At 44.8% G+C, this 20,451-nt stretch overlaps 1 protein-coding gene across 1 annotated transcript in view; it reads left to right on the forward strand.

Annotated features, from left to right (window-relative positions):
• LOC116843883 (lachesin-like) overlaps positions 1–20,451 on the forward strand; it is an 80,382-nt gene that overhangs the window by 49,533 nt on the left and 10,398 nt on the right. The window contains exons 5-9 of the mRNA XM_032814765.1: positions 5,068–5,151; positions 8,828–8,951; positions 15,733–15,873; positions 15,985–16,104; positions 18,349–18,519. Coding sequence (XP_032670656.1) covers positions 5,068–5,151; positions 8,828–8,951; positions 15,733–15,873; positions 15,985–16,104; positions 18,349–18,519 — 640 coding nt within the window. The remainder of the gene's footprint in view (positions 1–5,067; positions 5,152–8,827; positions 8,952–15,732; positions 15,874–15,984; positions 16,105–18,348; positions 18,520–20,451) is intronic.

The following is a 20,451-nucleotide window of genomic DNA, read 5'->3' on the forward strand; positions in this document are numbered from 1 at the left end:
GAGAGAGAGAGAGAGAGAGAGAAAGGAGAGGAGAGAGAGAGAGAAATTTGAAGTATTACCGCACCCGCGCAGAAGCAAACTGCAGAGTTGCTGTAACCTCGTTTACACATTTCGATACTTTCCGCCGCCTGTAATCGTCGTCGGCGACGCGATAGCAAACCGCGAGAGTATTACCAAGCCGCGTCAAGCTACCGTGAGTATTAGCTGCTGCCGACATAACAATCTGTATAAGTATCGAAGGCATTTCGCCCTCCGCGCGCGGCTGGTAGACCCGCGGCATACTTAACGAGCCCGGGAACTTAACGAGCCGCCTTCGCTAGTTCGGGAACGTCGGTACCCGTTTATGAACAGCCGCCCCCAGTAGCGCTTAAATCCTCCTCGCGCCTCCTCGCCGCTGTTTCCTCCCTCCTCCCCTCTTTCTCGTTCGTTCGCGTTACGGTATAGCCGCGTATAGTCTTATCAGAAAAGGATTGGAATATTAAGTCGTGTTTAACGACTATTATACGCGACCAGGATAGTAATTGCCGAGGAGGAGACGAAGGTCGTCCGTCTCGTTCGCGCCGAGTCACGGCGAGTCGACTTTTTCGTACGTGAGGAAACGTCGAAGAGGTTAGAGGAAATGTTGAAGAGTCGGGAGTCCCGGCGATCGAACGACGTCGCCGGCATCGTGTGCATTTTTCGCGATTGCGTGCGCGTCGACGACGACTTGCCGAATTCCGCGCGCGTCGACGACTACTTGCCGAATTCCGCGCGCGTCCCTTTTAAATGTAGGACGTCGCGCCAACGTGGCCGGGCGGCAATTAGACGCGCAAAAATTTCGCGTTACGAGAACGCGACGTGGAGATTTTTCTCGTGGTGCAAAAGACGCGCTTAACGAGGCACTTTAGTTAACGCGCGCGCGCGCGCCATACTCCCGTTAGTCCGAAACCGTTGTTGCACGAGAGGCGACCGCGCGGCTGTCTAGCGGTCTCAAAGTAACGCCTCGTCCGTCTCTAGCATCCGGTAAAGTGATACGGCACGAGAGACCGCTGGAAGTCGAGAGTCGAGGGATCTAATTTTCCGACATTTCGGATTGAATTCGAGCCCCGCCCTGCCTGCCAGCCGGAGTTTCCCTCTTCTCGCGGGAAGAAAGCTGTAATCTTAAATAGTGCACACGGAGCGTAACGCGCGCCGGCTGCCTAGACGGCGGCAGGTGCCTCTTTCCCGTTCCTGGTTCCTTTAGCCGTTTGCTTTACGAGGCACTAAGCTAAGTAATGAACACTCCGCGAGAAACACCGATGAATGCCCCCCCGGCCGATCGCCTGGGATATCCGTGAGAAGGGTGAATATGAAATAGAGATAATCCGCGGGAGGGGGGAGGGGAGGCAGAATATATTAAGTAGATCGAAATTTAATACTTTAAATGCGAACGAGGCAGACTTTCTTTATTTCATTCGCGCGTTAAAAGGAACAGACGAATTTCTTGTTTGACGATTTAGCGCTAATGAGAGATTTATCCGTCGAGCGTGAATTCCGATGCGAGCTTTTCGTGAGGGAAACTTTAATGGAATCCTCGTACTTTGCCGCGTCTTTTATTCTTCAATCGAGTCCACCCTCTTTGATTGGTTGAGTTCTATGATTATTATCTCGCCGCGCATCACTGATATCTCATTTCTCCCGTCTCTTTCTCATACCTGCCCCCTTCTTACCCGCCCTACATTGGTCTTTACTTTCGAGCACGGACACAGTTCGCCGCGAGCGGTCGAACTGCGGAACAGTGATTTGCCAGGGCATTCCTCGACAAATCCGATTGGAGAGAAAGTCGAAATGCGAATCTTGTAACTGTGTCAAATGAGCGGAAAACAGCGATGCGGAGTATTAGTCTACTGGCGCGCGCATGCTACTGTGATTTTCGGTTCACGAGAATGGCTGCAAAGTAAATTACTTTTGCAAATACAATTTGCGTGATGGAATATTGTTACATTGTATAATAATATGTTATATTATATATGCATGTCTGTATGTTGCATCGTTATTTTAGGAAAATATTAACTCGCGATGACACGCAGTTCGAAAGCGAGAAAGAGAAAATATTTCTCGAACGGTTTGAAAATCAAAGCCGCGTCCATATTTTCTCTCGATACATTCATCGAATCGCGGGGATTCAGGCGGTAATCAAAGAGATAAACCGTCGCTCATACAGACAAATCTCTCCTGCGTAAACACGGGCTCTTCCTGTGTTCCGGATCATCGTTCCCTACTCCCTTTCTTCCTCGCTCCGCGCGCGTATATATCAGCAGTTAAAATACGGCCGTCAACCTTGGCGAAGGGTGCAATCTCATCCCTTCCCCGGTAACTATATTTCCCCGCTTCGTTGCCGAATACGACGGCGCCCTTCGCTTATAATTCCGACTGCGTGTCTGATAAAATTTGCATGTACGTATGTAGAGGAGAAGCGTCGGCTTGCGCGTCGGTTTTCTTGAAATTTCACGGAGTCACTTCTTCTGCGGGGTTATCTGCATAATCTCAACGCGACGAACGTACTGATTTAGCGATGAGTAGAGCGAATGTGGGCCCTCGTGAAAACACCATCCGCCAGCGATGTCTCATGTCGCGATTTTCTGCGTGTATGCTTCGCGACATATCAGGACAAATGTGAGAGTACAAAACCTGGACAATCTCATATCGCGGCACAGCGAGGGGCGAAAAATACATTTCTTCACGAATCGGCGGGGAAAAAATATGGAGAAATTATAGAATACGCGCGAGCCTGGAAGGACATGACACGATCGTTATCGGTAGAAGCGGGAAGCAGAGGTCGATCGGACGAGACCCATTCATTCAGCATTGCCGACGTCGGCGTCGACGCGGACTGATACAGTCATTCGCAGGCGCGTAATAATTAATTTACGGCGTGCGCGCGGGCGACGTAGTAACGCGGAGGTAGGGAGTTTCATAATTCAGTGGCGACACGTACGAGTTTACGCGCTCGGGCACGTGTCTACCGGCGCTCGTCATCGTCGCTGCGGTACGCAGTTTGCATTCGTCGGGGCTGTTTCGAGCGGCGCGGCGCGACGAGGCGACGGCGGCGGCTTGCCAGACAACTCGGTTATAACGATTGAAGTTTCGCCGTGGCGTGGATTACATCCTCGTAATTGCGCGCACACCTCGAGCCTCCGTCTTGCGAGGGAGTGAGAGTAGGCGAGAGGGAGGCCGGGGCAGGAGGGACAGTCGGAGACGTCGGAGGGGCTCCCTTTAAATCGCGGGTAAAATGAGGAGATTCGAGAGAGAGGAAGCACTCCGACGGGTACGAGGAGGCGCAGGAGCGGAGACGGGGAAGAGGTCCTTGCACTCGTACTGACGTCTCGTGGCTTGACGTATGACAAAAGTCCCCGACGCAGTCGTGATCCTCGCGTCCTCGATCCCGTGGCGCTGTCGACTCCTCTCTCGGGAATTATAACGCGATAACGCCCCCGCACCGATGAGCGAGTCGAGAATGCGTAGTTAGCGCGCGAAGCACTTTGTCGCGGAGGATATTTCGCGGCTCGCGGCTGGGAGAGTGTGTCGCAAATCGAACGTTTCGATGACACATTACCCAGGGTCTCGTAATAAGCGCGTCTCGGCACGTCCCGTGCGAGATCACAGATGTTCTCGCGTATATTTTGCGCGTATTTTCGTGTAATTTACATTCCAGCATTCTAGAATCGAGAGTCGCCCCTCTCGAACCCGCCAATATTGCCAATAAATTCCGCTGTATGCGGCAATTCAGAAAATTGTATTATTCAAAGCTTTGTTATTATCAAAGCATATTAATCGGTATGAAACGCTCGATATGCAAGGGCGATTCTTCAATATGTAATGAATGTAAACTATCGGCAAGAGAAATGACCGGATTACAGTGACGCGAATTTTTTTGCGCTACGTGCAATATGTATAATACGCATGCACGTGCAAGACAAAGATTGTTGAGCGTCGCGACGAGTGATAATAACGCCGACTGTTAGCTATGGTATTTAACGCCACCGAGTGCCGTTAATTAACGAATAACCCATAATACACACATCTACACATACATATACCGGCATCCGCGCCGTCGTTGCCCCAGCAGGTTGCGCGGTTATAATACGTTACCAGCGTCGGGCTAAGGTATATGCGAGACACTTGAGATTTAAGGACCCACCACGCGTTATCCGACTGCCTCATACTGGCTATATCGCGTAGTTTACTGATTCGCGACGGGGTGGAGAGTGAGAAAAAATAAAAAGAAAAAAACCAGACACAAGCGAGAGGAAGGGAGCGAGCTGTTGTCGCAAGATCGCCCGTTACGTCGAAAAGTCGACTACAGTCGCGCATTTTTCCGAACGCGGTCACGTAATTAATCCCGGAGAATTAAGCACTCGTGGGATAGAGAGAAAGCGAGGGAGAAAGAGATATGCTTGTTTTCATTAATTTTGCTCTTTTATTTACCATATGTCCGCCAGCCGTCGCAGGTACATAGCTGGCTATTTCAAATATCGTCTCCGCCGGTGTGCGCGGACGAGGGAAATAAAGCGTGCTATATGTTATCGGCCAGATTCGCTTCGCCGTTATCAACGCCGCACGTCGGATAAGCCTCAGAGATGCCGTATTATACTAATGAAAAATACGTTCTTTGCGGTGCGCTGCGATTTCGTAGGAGAATAATTGAAGTCAGAGATATAATTACCTCGGCTGTATACCCTTGCGCGCGCTCTCCCCCTCAAGTCATTACTGCGAAATTCGCAAATGCGTTAATTAAAATTCGCGCAGGCAATTGTGAAAAATTTGACGAGGCGGACAGCACGAAGCAACGTTCGTGTATGAATGATTCCGCTCTATTATTTGAAGCCGAATAATCCGCGATAAAAAGAAGGAGGAAATTATGACGCGCTGGCGTTAAGCGCTTTTGTGTAAGTGCAATTTTTCGGGTATAGCGATGTAGTGGGAAAATTTGCTCGCGTTGTGTAAAAGACAAATTAAAGGGCCATTATTAAAGAAAGATAATAACGTAAATTTCGCGCTTTTAGCCCACTAAATTAACACTAACTCCAAATCATCTGTTTCCTCCAGACAGGTATGCTGACGATTGTGGAACCACCCGACATCATCCCCGAAGGTACATCGAGCGACATGAACGTGGGCGAGGGTGGCCAGGTAAATATCCTCGCTTCACGTTACGTCCTCATCATTCTATTTAATAGGAAGAAATATGTTCGACTGATAACGACCGAGCGTTGCGACTTTTCAACGATAAAAAAAAAAGCTTTTACATCGCTGCACCTTAAAATATGACATTAACTTCGATCAGAAGCCGTTCCCGATCATTAGTTCGCCGTCGACTCAATGTCGAAGAATTCCGTCGCGCGCGCGGAAATAAATTTGCGAGTAAATATGCCAAGAAGAGGGATGCGTTATGGCGCTACTAGGCCGGGGGTCGTTAAATAATTTACCCCGTGCAGGAGCAGTCATGAATAAACGACGGTTTATTACTTACAAATGTGGGCTGATTTACGCGTGTAGTAAATTATCAGGCCAACGTTATACCACGTGATTCATGCCGGAGAAATCTATATATCGGAGAACGGCAATACGGCCGCGAGTGCAAGCCGGTCCCGCGGGTGAGTCCGCGAATAACTCGCAACTTCGCCTATTCGTCGTCATTAACGCCTTAAACACACGTGGGCTTGGCGTTACCGCCGCGGCATGACGCGCCTTAAATCGCCGAGATGATATCGGTGTCGGATTGAAAAGCCACCATCGACTTAGTGAAACACGACTGTCCTCTGTCGGCGCGCGCGACATCAAGTTCGTCGATCAATTAACCAAACCGGAAAGACGCTTGCGTCCCTATTTAAACTAAAGGAACAAGTGCAAACGCAATATCGCGGTGCGCTTCATGTGCGTAAGCGATACCGTGACTGCAATTTGCGACACCTGTTGCGAGCGCCGTTGTTTAACGCTGCACACTGTCACGAGATTCCCCTTCTGACTATTACACAGTCTTTTCGTTATTAGAAACTTCAGTCGAGCCTCCGATCTCGTGTAATCCTAAAAAGATCGAAGGAATACGGTATCAAATCGAAGGTGCGTAATCGATTTTGCATCTAACCGATCGCGAGTAATTCGCTCAATTCGATAATTGCGCGAACGCAGGACCCGATCCCGCGGGCGATGCGGACGTACGCAGCGCGTGCGAATGACGTTCCGGCGATGACGTTCTCGCTTCTCGAGAGAATGATTTCTCCCGCGCGAAGGGCACAGCGAACTGAAAAAGCAGGAAGGAAAGAAGGAAGGAAGATAGGTAGGTAGCTAGAGTAGTCTCGTCAGTCGGGATCGCGATTGCGAGACGCACACGCGATGGTCGCACATAACCGGCATCGGCGTTTCGCACTGGATGCTGTAAGTAAGCCATCAGTTGAAATAAGTGACCTGTTGCTCACAATTCATATTCCGTGGCAGCCGCGCAGTTTGTACGAATACCCGTCTCATCCTCGCGTTTTTCCGCGCGCGTGGTCGACGGTGTCGCTCCAATAAAGAATATTGCGCTCCTCCCTCAGAACGTCCGACAGGGCGCTTTTACGAAGACGAGACAGTCCCTCGCGCAGCCACTGTCTCTCGTGGACCGTTTTAAACTTTGAAATTATACCGGCGTGCGTATACTATAGCGGAGGGCCCTCTTATTATACGCCACCACGGTCGGTACACTCGAAAATTGTATCGCTCTGTCCGTTTGTACAAGTTAGCTTCTCGCCTTCCCTGATGATATCGTCGTGGGACACGTGTTTAACTATCACATGTCGCGTTGTTTTCGTTACAACAGGGAATCACGTATATTGTACAAATATGCGACGTCTGACAGGGGGCGGAGAGGGGGGAGGGTGGCGATGTGTATTCAGTAGGAAATTAAATTGTACACACACACACACACATCGCTTTGATTTTTCTGCCGCGATAAACTTTAATTCCCGACTCGTTTTCGCGTGAGTAATATTCTTATCATAACGAGTATAATTCTTAACATGGCCTGTGCACTGGCTAAATGTAACGTCAAGTGTAACGTGTACCTTCTGAAAGGCTACGTGGATAGCGTGGTAGAAAAATATCGGAGTAAATGCTTTAAACATTAAATACGTCAGTCTGCGAAGCGATATCATTTGCGTTATAATTCGTTAAGTGCATCATGTCGCGTACCACACATAGTCGTCTTTGATTTCACGGCTTTAATGTATCACACACGATAGGCAACAGCGACAACCCGAAATATGACTGTCAGTCGCCGCACTACGAATGTCGAAAAAAAATTCGAGGATTTCCGCCGACCCGACGCGCCAGATAAAGTTGATAAAAAATTGAAATTTCAATCGCGTTTCGGGTTCGTGAATTCGTCTCCCGTCGGCGCGCGCGCTGGCTCCATCCGGATAAATAAGTAATTTTGTCGGACGATAACTGTTGTTATTAACGACGTGTCTCTCGTGTGTTCGCGAAAAAATCTGAAGCCTGCAAATTTCCCACGATGCGTCGCTCTCTTCTCGTTGCGCGAGGCGACGCGACGCTTTTTCTCTTTCCGGCCCGAATGAATTTCGATACGCGGGATTACAACTTTCAAACTCGTTTCCTCCGAGCAATAGGGTACTGCGTTTAGGATATTTGTTCCCGGCCTAGCCGCAGCCATGATTCGAAATTGATAAGAGGACTTCCAGCGAAACGCGGAAAAGACTCGCTTGGTCCGCGCGAACTTTCGAAATAATACTCGCCAAAGTGTCATTTCTACCAGTATGTTTCTAATTTATTGCATTACCGCATCGACAAATAATATGAATAGCACGGTGGACTGTACGATAATATAATAAGCTGATGAAAACGCGAGGCACATTCCGGAGTAATCATCTGACTTGTTCGAGATTCACTGTACGTTTTTACATTTAATATATTTTACGTTTTCTTTTTCAACAAACTCTACGGATACGGTAATTTATACATATATGTGCGCATTATACGCGCGCACGGTATGCGATGTAATAACTTACGTTACACCTCGGTACAGTGCTAACGTGATGTTCATCTAAAAACGTCACAGATATTGCAAGCCAGCAGGCAGCCGCGTGTCAGTAGAATATAAGCCAACAAACAGCGCAGTATGCCGCGACACGTGTCGTGTCGTTAATTGTCAACATGCCGTTTATATTTTCCATTGTAGAGCACGCGGATATTCATTTCGCGTGCGAGCTTCGCAACTCGTAGCCCCGCTATGTGTCGCCGTTCAATTCGAATATCCATAACTCCGTAACGGATGAGAATCGAGCCGATATTCATAATTGATGGGCCCGGACGCGGAAACAGGGCGACAAATTTTGAGAATCATGTTGACGCGACGAGTCGGCCACTTCGTAAATGACTGCGGCATCGTTCGATCGTGTTAAAGCCGAGCGAAACGGCACAAGATCGCCCAACCGAATGCCAAACGTCACCGGGAATTCGAGAAGCAAGCGCGTGCGCGCGCCGTGAAAATCGGCCGCGCGAACGTAACCGAAGGACGCCGTTAAAAATTTCTCAGTATCCCGGATATTTCATGCCTCTCGCGACCATAGATTCGTTTTCCACTAGAGTACGCGCGAGCGAGCGGCCATTGTTCCGGACAAGCGTCCTCGCGCGCGTACGTGTTTTAGCATAGCATCGGAGGGAGAGAGAAAGAGACAGAGAGTGCTTTTCTCTCTCTCTTTCTCTTTCCGCTCCTTTCTTCCTCCAAATATATTTGGATGAAGCACGGCATTAGTGGAGTGCAATAACGAACTCGCTTCTCTTTATAATTCCGGTTTCATAACACGTACAGGTGAAGTTAACGTGCCGGGCTAGAGGCGTACCCGCGCCGCGCGTATCCTGGCGCCGGGAAGACGGCAAGAACATTATAATTCGGGAGCAGTCTGCAGTAAGCGGCCAGAACCAGAAGTCTTACGGTAAGATTTAATATAGATGGTACGCCCATACGCGCGCGCCGCGCCGCGCCGCGCCACGCTGCGCCGATATAACGTGGAATATACAATTATGTTTTCCTTAGACGCGCTCGTGCGCAATCCCGTTCGTATTCAAATTCCCTCATTACGGGAACCGCGGATTTTAAAGACGAATTCCGCACGGAAACCGATTCCGCTGATGCTTTCCGGGATGATGCCTTCGACCGCGACTTCTCAATGGTTGGCCGCCGTGCCGTGAGATCGTTGAGCGTAATGTCGAATTTCACCGCGTCTAATATCGGGCCAATTATGGAACGCGCGCGCGCGCATCTGCCCTCGTCGGCAATTCTCCTGTAATTTATGAGGAGCCAGTAGTGGATTCATTTAAAATGGGAAATCGCGCTTCGCCAGGAGTTATCTTCCGGCGATCCCGCTGATTCCGCGATCGATTTTCCCCTCTTCAATTAGTGCAATAAAATCAATCGGACCGTCTCGATTATTCGCGCTCTAGTTTGCTCGCGGATTGGCTTCGCGAGGAGAAGCTCTTGCGACTGCGAACGCATCCTCCTAATTGCACGCGCCCGTCGCAAATTCGACGCAAACGTTGAGCGAAATTAAGTCGTCGCGTGTTCCTTGACGAAAGCGCTCAATGACGACGGCGAAACGTTCGAGCCGAGGGAACAGCGCTCGCGAATCGAGCAAGCCGTCCTTCGTCCTCGTCGTTGGTTTCCGGCTAAACGACGTATTTAGTATTCACTTCAGCGTGGTGTTACTAGTAGCAGGCAAATTTCACCGTACTGTCGGCGCGCCGTCCACGGCAAGGATGCGCGTCGCTGCAACCGGTGTATGCGGCATATACCGGGCGCGGCTCGGCACCTTCAGACGACTCGGACCCGGCTTATTGTCGCTACAATCACGGTGATTATCAGAGACACGTCGGAAAAGTCACTCGCGCCTGGTGGCACAATTAACGTCGCGCGATCGTTGAAGCGTTGAAACGTACAGCAGGAAAAATATGTGGAAGAGAAAAGACGAGAGAGAGAACAAAAAAGAGAGAGAGAGAAGAGCTCAGCAGTAACGAAGATGGAACTTTTAGGTTAAACGTGTAGATTGAATTTTAATCCCATAGAAATCCACATCTTGTCAATTTTTCCCAATTACTAAACATTTCAAGAATGCCAGTTAGCTAGAGAGACGAATTTTTAAAAATTCTTCGCGTTTACTCTTGATACGTAGCGCACTTAATTGATTCCGACTGATTGATAGTTCTTTTTTTCGATTTACCAGAGTTATCCGAAAGATAACTGGACCAATTTTTGCGCACACGAACGTGAGCGACGAATAAAATATTAGCATCAGGGGACTGATTTATGCCGAGTGTAGAGAGTCGCGAGATTCGAGTTGAGACTTTATGATATTTCGGTTAGAAATTCGCAACGTGCTGCGTTAAAGCGCCAGCAAAACACCAGTGTTCGCTCGTTGGTTCTACGAAATTAATTCGCCGGGCGGAAAACATGAGCGTGTGTCTCAAGACCTTCGGGAAAATCGATGTTTTTGCGAGCTGAACTGCGACGCGAGCGTAACGAGGCCGCAGGTGAGGAGGACTCGTGCGTTTGCTCACGACGTCCCGCGGTAAGGAACAGATGCAGGTGCAACAAATTGCGCTCGTCTTATCCGTGCGCGCGCGCCACTTCGTTGCTTGCATCTGAATATGCTCGTGAGGACGATGTACGTCGGTCGTATGGAACGTCCCGAGTTGAAATTTTGGTCGTACATTAACCTTGCAAATTCTGTCGAACTTGAGGAATCAATAATGAATCTCGAAATATCTCGATTCGAAATTTTGGTTTTTCATTGCTCGTTGAACTCGAAAGACCGATACAGAATATTGAAATAATAACAAACTATTGTTCTACCTTGTGTGTGTATGTGTGTGTAATTTTATAAATGGTTATTGCTGTTTTCATCATGTTGAAGATTAAAGAAGTGTTTATTCAAGATTAATTTAATCCGATTATTTTTACATTGAATCGTTATTTTTAATATGTCTTGTTATATAAATTGCATGTATAGGTAGGCAGTATCAGACTATTGTTCTACCTTGATTCTATAAATGGTTTTCATTTTCACTATATTAAAGCTTAAAGAAACATTTATTTAAAAATAATTTAATATTCGATTATTTTTGTATTCAACTGTTATAATTTCTTTCTGAAGTGTATATGTTAACATTAGCAAATTATTACTTAATATTCTATTATATTAACAGAACTATTGCTCTAGCTTGATTCTATAGATGGTTATTATCATCATCATGTTGAAGCTTAAAGAAGCACTTATTCAAGAATAATTATTCAAGAATAATTTATATTCGATTATCTTTATATTTAAATTGTTATTTTTAATATTTCTTAGTTGTATAAAGTGCATGTATAGATTAACTTTAATAGACTATCATTGTACTTTGATTCTATAAATGGTTATTGTCATTTTCACTATATTGAAACTTAAAAAGATATTTATTTAAGAATAATTTAATATTAAATTATCTTTGCATTGAATCGTTATTTTCAATACTTCTTGTTGTATGAAGTATACGTACAAATTGACGAATGATGTGTGTGTGTGTGTGTGTGTGTGTGTGTGTGTGTGTGTGTGTGTGTGTGTGAAAGAGCCTTACAAAATTATAATTATTTGGCAATGATGTGATTATTTGCTATGAATACTAGTCTAAATGTCGAATCGGATATCTCGTTATTCTCCAATTTCGTTAAATAATCTGCACGTCAAATAATTTGACATACATAGCCCAGCAGTATGTGATGCATCGCTGTCCATGTTTCGGCGTTCCACGTCCTCCGTCCTTCGTCCTTCGTCTCGGTTTCTCGTTGTTCGATCGTGGCACTCCGAATATCCACTGGCAGCACTGATACTCGTGCAACTACGATTTGATCGAAGATTGGATTAGCTTAGGTTAACACGTCTTATAAGTAACGCAATATAGATGAGAATCCGATTCAATATTTCAATCAAACAGAATATTCATATTACCTGACGAGAACATAACCAATAAAACGATGCACGTACGCTGCGTCGCGGTATGTTTATCATTCGTCTGCCTCAAACGTAATAATTCGTTCACGGAACAGTACGCGATGCACGAGCTATTTCCAGATACTTCCGACTTCCGACGAAAGTCGCGATGCTTTTGAACTGTTGATTGTTATTAAGGTGGCCAGACGTCCCGATTTTTTCAGGATAATCTCGATTTTTCACCCTTTGTCCCGAATTTTTTCGAGTGTTACTTGGAACACCGATTTGTCATCATTTTCAATGATTGTCAAATAATTTTCGGATCTTTTTACCCCCTTCCCCCCGCTTTACACATTTATGAAGTGTTCCGAATTCAGGGCTGGGAAATCTAATCACCTTACATATACCGCGAGGAAAAACGAGAAGATTACTTATAAATGACGTCTTCACGATACGGCGATCACACATCGCTATTCTCGACACTCCCGAAACTTATTAACGCGCGAGACTTACTTTTGACAGGTTAAAGACGCGTAAAATACGGAGCGATGTCAATCGATGTGTCCACGACAGTTGCTCAATGTAGAAAGATCGAGAATTAAGATCGTCACGCGATTGTTGAATCGCGCTGAAAATATACGCTAATATGTGAACGGTGCCGCGGCCGAAAAGAACGCGCTCTATGAGATACTTCTCTCTCCGTATCTCTTTTCCTAAGCTGACGCAACCGCCCGAATATTCCGCATATCTCTCTCTTTCTCTCTGATTGTCATCGCATTTTTAATTCCCGTTCAATAAATCCGACGATCGCCCGATTCTATTGCTACTTGAGTGAGTCGATGTTTTTAGCAAATGTAAAAAACGTCGGCACGACACGTCGCGACAAGCACCGGCCGCATATATCGCGAAGAGAAACGAGAAGATTACTTACAAATGACGTCTTCACGATACGCCCTGGCGATCGCACATCGCTATTCTCGACACTCCCCGAGACTTATTAACGCGCAAGATTCACTTTGGACGGATAAAAGACGCGAGAAACGCGGAGCGATGTGAATCGATATGTGCCCATGGCTCCTGCTTGGCGCGAAAAGATCGAGCATTTCGCACGCTTTGTTACCAACGCCTAGATTGAATAACCACGATGACAACCTCGTAGTGCGAAACGAATGCGATTGGTCTAGAGTGGTTAGTAGCTCGAGCAAGTGGTTAAGACATCCGCCGCGGCGCGCCGTACAAATCGCGTCGTTATAAACGCGCGACCTCATTCGCATCATTGGCGCGTTCACATTCATGCACTTTTAGCACTTTCGATGCGCTAATGAACTTTTGGTGTACGTGATTGACAGCGCGCGCGTCTGCGATCTTTTCATACCAAGTAACTGCTATGGACACAACGTTCCGTATTCCATACGTCTTTCGCTTGTGTCCTGTGAATCTCCTGCGAAAATAAATATTAGAGTACCGAAAACAACGACGTCATTAGGACATATTACGATATGCAATGTACTTACGAGTATTCACAAGTAAATTATTACGGAGTAATCTCCTCTATTCTCGACATATATAGCTAAGATGACCAGACGTCCCGATTTTTCACCCTTTGTCCGACTTCCACGACAATCGCGATGCTTTTGAAGTGTTGATTGTTATCGGTTCGCGGTCGCCGCGAATACGAGCGTCGTTTATTATCGACGGTTGACGCTTGGCGAGTATCGTGCGCGTCTTCACCTTTCTCGCCAACTGTTTTGGTTCGCTCGAGCATCGCGCACTTTTCCATAAACAAGTATTATCTTACCTAATCCTTCCGTAATCCTCCCAATCCGGCGAACGACGCAAAAAGTGTGTATCGGTACGTTACAACTCGCGGCGATTGAACATTCCGTATGTCGCGCCTCCACTAAGCATTGCGGAGATTTATGGGACTACGATCTGCACTAGGGTCTATACTTGATAACTGCACTTTCGCTATACTTTCTGTACTTCGTACTCTCTTGGAAACTTTGTCTTTCTCCCTCCTATTAACATAAAATTACTAGTAAATAAATATACATACATTTAGTAAGTACACTGAGAGAAAAAATACCTAAAAAATAATAAATATTTATTTGGTGGCTACTAATATTCACTTAAATCTAAATTCTTTTATTTAAATGGAATAAACTCTCGTGAAAAGTTAAGGAAGAATCTTAAGATTTTAAGAAAGTGTATATTTTATTATTTAAAAAATATTTTATATTAGTACACAGATAAATATACATCATTAGTATATCCACCGAATAAATATTTCTTTCTTCTCAATAGAAGAAAGAATCTTTTTCTTCTCAAAGATAATGACCATATCCAAATAACCTATATAATGTTATATTTCAAGATTTTGGTTCGCTCCAGATTTTCCATTTAAATTTGATATCCAAATCAATGAAACCATAATCTTGATACGAGATTCCTTTTTAATCCATGCTAAAGTCAGCATATACTATATATACATGTTGAAAATGTGAATTGTGTTGAATTGTTAAGTATATTGTACTAATATTTTGGGTAGAATGAAATTATTTTTGGAAACTAATTAATATTTAATTTACACCTAACACATTTTTATATGCAAGATGACCTGAAATGGTGTATAACTGAATTTAGAAACCACGATTAGGATTTCGTATTAAAATTATATGCAGACATGGCATGTTCGCGATGAAATATTGGAGAAGCATAATTAGGGCAAATATAAATTTACTATACAAAGTTGTTACTTTATTTATTATCGAACGCAGCCCTCGGTAACTTCGATGACAAGTCGTTCACTCTATACTTTCTTTGTCCGTTTATCATTTATTAATTTCTATAGACGAACAAAATGTTTATTTTTTATCTTGTGAACTACGAAAAGCTAAGTAAACTGCCGGGGAGGGAGGAAAGAAAAGTTTTATTAACACAGACACACACATACACAAAATAACATTATATATATATATATATATATATTTAATAAAAATTTAGGAAAAATGTCTCTCTTTGAAAGCAAATAACCGTAGCCACAAAAAAATAGAAATTGAGTTGCATTGAATTTAATGGATGGTAGTATATTTAGTGGTAGGTCTTCATTAAATAACAATAGCCATTGAGAACAGGTCACTTAGCGTTCCCACTAACTACATAAAAACAGGTCATTAAATTAGGATTAATGACTCTGCAGGAAAAATTGATTTGAATAAAGCGTACAAGCTCGTGTGCAAATTAGTGACTAATTTTATACTACTTATTCCTTATTATTTTATACTATTTATTCCTTATTATTAATCATATTTTACTATTCATTACCCTCTATATTTATTGAACACAAAATAATTCTAATCGTACATCGATCTTTGTTAATCAGTAAAGAGAACTTTCGTTCTTCCAATATGCAATATGCAATATGCAATTTGACATATTGCAATATGCAATATGTCAAATTATTCATTAGCCTTTCTACATGGTAATTAATTAATTAATGGTTGAAAATTTACGTATCATTAGACTTTAATATGAGCTGCACTATATGCACAAGATTAGATTGATTAGATTTTGACTAGATTGATTAGATCTTGATTAGATTTTTATCGAGAAAAAGTCAACTCTGATTTGATCAGAGAGTGTTTTATCGGCCGAGAGCGGAGACATGAATACTAAATACATTATAAAAAGAATTTCTCACCGGATGGCCTGATTTCTTTATTTTCTGATGCCTCAATTTCATCGTTCTCAGTAACTGCTTCCGTGACCGAGTACTTGGGCGAGGACTTGAAGATAACGAAGATTTCGCGGAATGAGATGGGAGTTTATCTGTGCATCGCCAGTAACGGCATTCCACCCGCGGTCAGCAAACGTATTTTTATCAACGTTCATTGTGAGTAATAGTGATTACCGTTCGGACAACGTCGGACAAAGTTCCGTTGCACTTCGATTTCACCGCGCTGCCGTCGAAAATGCAATCCTATCCTCCGACTTCGATTTACAGTTTCGCCAGTGATTCACGTGCCCAATCAGCTGGTCGGCGCGCCCCTGGGAACCGACGTGGTCCTGGAATGCTACGTCGAAGCGTCCCCGAAGTCGATCAACTATTGGGTAAACGACAAGGGTGAGATGACACGCTTGGTTCATTCACTAAAAACTCTCTCGTATTGCGCGCCATAAGAGGTCCAAGTTTCCCGATACTGTGGTACTTCGGTACCGTGATATTTTAGCGTAATAGCGCGACAGACTGGCGCGCGTCGATCGCGACATTAGATTAGAGGACATCAAAATACGTTGCATACTTCCTCTCGTATCGTTCGTGTATCAATTTCAGTTATTATGGAAATGTTGTTCATAGACGCTAAGAGAGATAGGTTTCGCGATATACTGCATTAAGAAAATTAATGATAATTATTTTGCCGTTTTTTATATGATTTTTTTAATATGATTTTCAGATGAATTTTTTTGGTTTATGGAATATAATTTTTTACTTTTTATATGATTTTATATGATATTTTATATGATTTTATATGATTACAAATTTCGCAACATGTTTTTAATCTTATTGAAAATATTGCGGTAGTTGAACTCGTCTGGCTGTCATAATTTTTCGCGTGCGTCGATTTCGAATTTTATAAATTCGATATCATGCTAATCACTGTGTCGAAATTCCCAGTATACACACTGAAAATAAATTAATACATTACATTTAATGAGGCAGGAGAGATTTATGGGCAAACTAAATACATTTTGAATTTGAAAGCAAAGATGTAAAAAATTAGCGGTGTACTGCGGTACGCTATTTGATTATATGAATTTTTTCTTGCCATTCTACGATAACTTGAAATAAATCTAAAATAACTTTCTCTGCAAAGCTTCTCAACTCTTATTCTATGTACATTTTTGCATATGCATGTGTTATTTATCATTAAAATAACGTGTAGTGATTTTAACGATAAAATTAATGATAAAATTAATGATTTATATTTTACATCCTTTTGCGAAAAAAAAAGCTACCCAATGCAACAATGAATAATTCGGTAACTATATTCCAATTCGTGAGCGCACACGTAAAATGCATTGTGTCCGCGTGAAATAGTTGTAGTTTGACCGGTGCACTACTTGCCGCAACTAACACGGTCCGTTACAGCGGCGATTGGTTTGTTAACTAATTACCGACTGTAACAAGCAGAGAAATGTTCAAACGTTAATTACTCTCGCAAGACAAATCCGATTATGGACCGTACTTTAGTCTAGGCGATATTCCGATATTCTGACCGATATACGGGTGGAAGATACACGTGGACATAGGTATCGAACGATACGTATTCTCCCAAATCGTTAGCCTCGAGCAACTTATCCGCTTAAAAGCACGTATTTACAAGCCTCTTCCGTTTCAAGCTAATTTGATCGGAGTGTCCCGCGTGCACAGACGATGACACGTAAATACACGACACGTATTTCGAGAAGAAGCAGCGCCGCTTTTATCGGGAACGTTGAAAAATTAGCTTCGGCACCGTAAACTGCTTGATATTTGCGCCGCATGAACGAGTACCAGTCACATATCGCAACGACATATAATATCTTGGCTCAGAGAATTCGCCGGGAAAACTTTAGATAGATATAAGAGAATATTACTTATTCAGACTCGCGGAAATATTCCCGCAGTGGATTGCGCGCCTTGCAAGAGCAGACGTCCCTCCTTACCGGTTTAACACACGCTCAGCTATCCGGAGCTCCTCGCTCCAACGCATTCGTATGCAATTTCGTCTCGCGTGGAAGATACCTTTCACTTGTTTCCCATTATATGCAACTGTTTCAACATGTAATAAGAAAGCATAGCGGAGAACGGGCGAGATGTCTTATTTATAGCGAAAGACGTAACCTCTCCTGCCTGCAACTTTTCGTCGTGCGTAACGCGCGAAAACGTCTTTCTCTGGGGTTTAATTAAAATAATTCGGAACGATTGCGAACGATTGAGCTAATTCAACGTGATTGCATGTACAGCACAACAGGAAAGCTTTTAGGTTTCATCGGATTATCGCAACGTTATCATTGAAACAATTGAATAGCATTGAAACAGCATAACGTTCAGAATGAAGAATTTGATGCAGTGGCCGTCTCACATGGAATATGATTGAATTTAACTGAGTTTATTTTCTTGCAAATATTATCTGCATTTCCCGAACAATATCTGTTATGACATCCTGTGCTTCTCTGCTCCAATTGCGCATGTAATTTTCGGTTGCTTGTTATTATCGCATACCAATCGATGGAACTGCATGCTCTCGTGGAGAAATTCGTGCGGCCTCGTGTCTATTCTATCGGAATCGGGATAATCAACTTTGCTCCCCGCTTTGTTCCCAAGGCGCGATGATAATATCCAGCGTCAGGCACGACGTACAGGCGGTGACGAGGTCGCAGTTCGAGGTCCGGATGACTCTCACCATCCGGAACCTGCAGAAACACGACGTGGGAACGTACCGGTGTGCAGCCAAAAATTCCCTCGGCGATGTCGAGAGCAGTATTCGATTATACGGTGAGTACACAGCGCGTTTTCGACCCGTTATCAAACGAAGTTTCCCGGGGAGAGCCCATAAAGAATACCTAATTCGGTTACACGACGGAACACAGTCAAAACGGGCAGAATTTCGTTATCCGCGCTGCATTTCGTTTCAATGCACGTGTACATTCTTCCTACTTTTCTCCTCCCCGCCAACCTCTTCTACTCTTTTCCTTCCACTCTCCTTCGCCCCTTCTTCCCTGCGCTCTTTTCGATATTCGTAAACGCCGGGGATTAAGATTCGTACCGTGAAATAAAACCCGCGGATAGATCGGACACAATTGCACGGCGAAGACCGACGATGAAAAGTTCGCTCCCGCAAACTGTGAATGAATTACTGTACTTATAATCGCGCGGTAAATGTGCCGCGTACCGCGATTAATTTTCTGCACGTTACGGCTGATAATAATTATTTCCTTGGAGATAACGCTGCGTTGGGATTTATTAATACCGGGCGCGCCAGCCTCTTCCAGGCTTGAACTTACAGAAATTGTATTTCATGACTAATATCTGGAAAATAGTAACGAGAATGCATCAAGAATCGGACGCAATGCGGAAATCATTTTCCGCGGATGAATGTTCCAAGTGAAACACAAACTCGGTTTAACTTCAGTATACAGAATTCAGCGCAGAGTCTTAAATTGCCATTGAATCTAATTTCATACGCTGTGAATACTTGTCATTGCACGTGTTTCGCAAGGTTTCTGCTGAACTTGGGATTCGTTGGCAACTGAGTCGCGAATCAAAAGCCAAATTCGTACGACAAAGACTAAGATAAACATACAATCACCGATCTTTCTCTCTTTCTTCCTCCCTCCTTCTCTCTCTCTCTCTTTCCAACTCATCGAAAAACAATCCCCAGTATCAAACAACTCCGCCCGTTTTTATACGCCCAAGTATTTCAGGTTTTACTGAAAGTAAAACTCTCGATAGCGCGGATCCGTCGAGAAATGCGCTGTTGGGGCAGCATATGTAATGTAACGGTGCAAAACGCAGTGCACGTCGGTGCGTAGCCGCGAACGAAACGATCTTAAATGCGCCCAGGTAACAAGGCTCTCAACTGCTTCCGCAGCATACGAACGTACGAAGTACAGCACGGAAACGGCTTTTTGCCACGTTGCAACTCGGTTACACCGGGGTATCTCGCGAAGCGGCGGCCTGAGGCGTGGTGCGGTGCGGTGAGGGGTGAAATCTGCTCTCGCGCACGACCTGTTATTTCTACATTAATGCGGCGGGTCGCGAGGTTAACGAGTCCTCTGTACCGGCAGCTCGGTGTGGAAATTGTTGCTCGAGTCTCGTCCGCGTCGACGGTAAATCCGCGCCACGGCGCTCTCCCTCATCCGAGACTGATCGTGGGATGATAGGAATAAGAGGGTTTCCTCCTTACGGCAAACACGCCTCACGTTTACAAGCATCGTCACTTTGCGGGCGGAAACCTCGAAGGATCTGCCTTCTATATCAGTGGCAGACGGTCTTCGGTCAATCCTCATCTTTTCGGCGCGCACGACGTCGGATTTCACGGTTGGCTTGCGGCTCTCCCGGGATGCGAGAGGAGACAGGCTTGCAGAACGCGAGTGCACCCTTCGCGTTCGTAAATCGTCGTGCGTTATCGATCCATCAAAACAGGATCTTCAGACGGGACGATGGACGTAAGAACGACGTATTCGCGTACGAGAATTTAAAGGTGACATAAGGTGCGAGAAAAAAGAAGCTTACCCTCCATTCACGTTTTCTGCCTGCCTACCTGTCTGACTGACTGCCTAGTGCTAACGGGATCCTCGTAAAGCCGAAAATATAAAGTTCGCTAAAGAGGATGAGACATCCGATCAATTTTCGTCGAGGGACAATCTCAGCGCGACCCAGCGTGGAATACGCTTCCGGGATTATTCCGTAGAAACTTCAGAAAAC

Source organism: Odontomachus brunneus, unplaced genomic scaffold (assembly GCF_010583005.1).
Source record: "Odontomachus brunneus isolate Ranch 3 - 2012 unplaced genomic scaffold, Obru_v1 Obru_scaffold_036, whole genome shotgun sequence".
In the NCBI taxonomy this organism is placed as follows: domain Eukaryota; kingdom Metazoa; phylum Arthropoda; class Insecta; order Hymenoptera; family Formicidae; genus Odontomachus; species Odontomachus brunneus.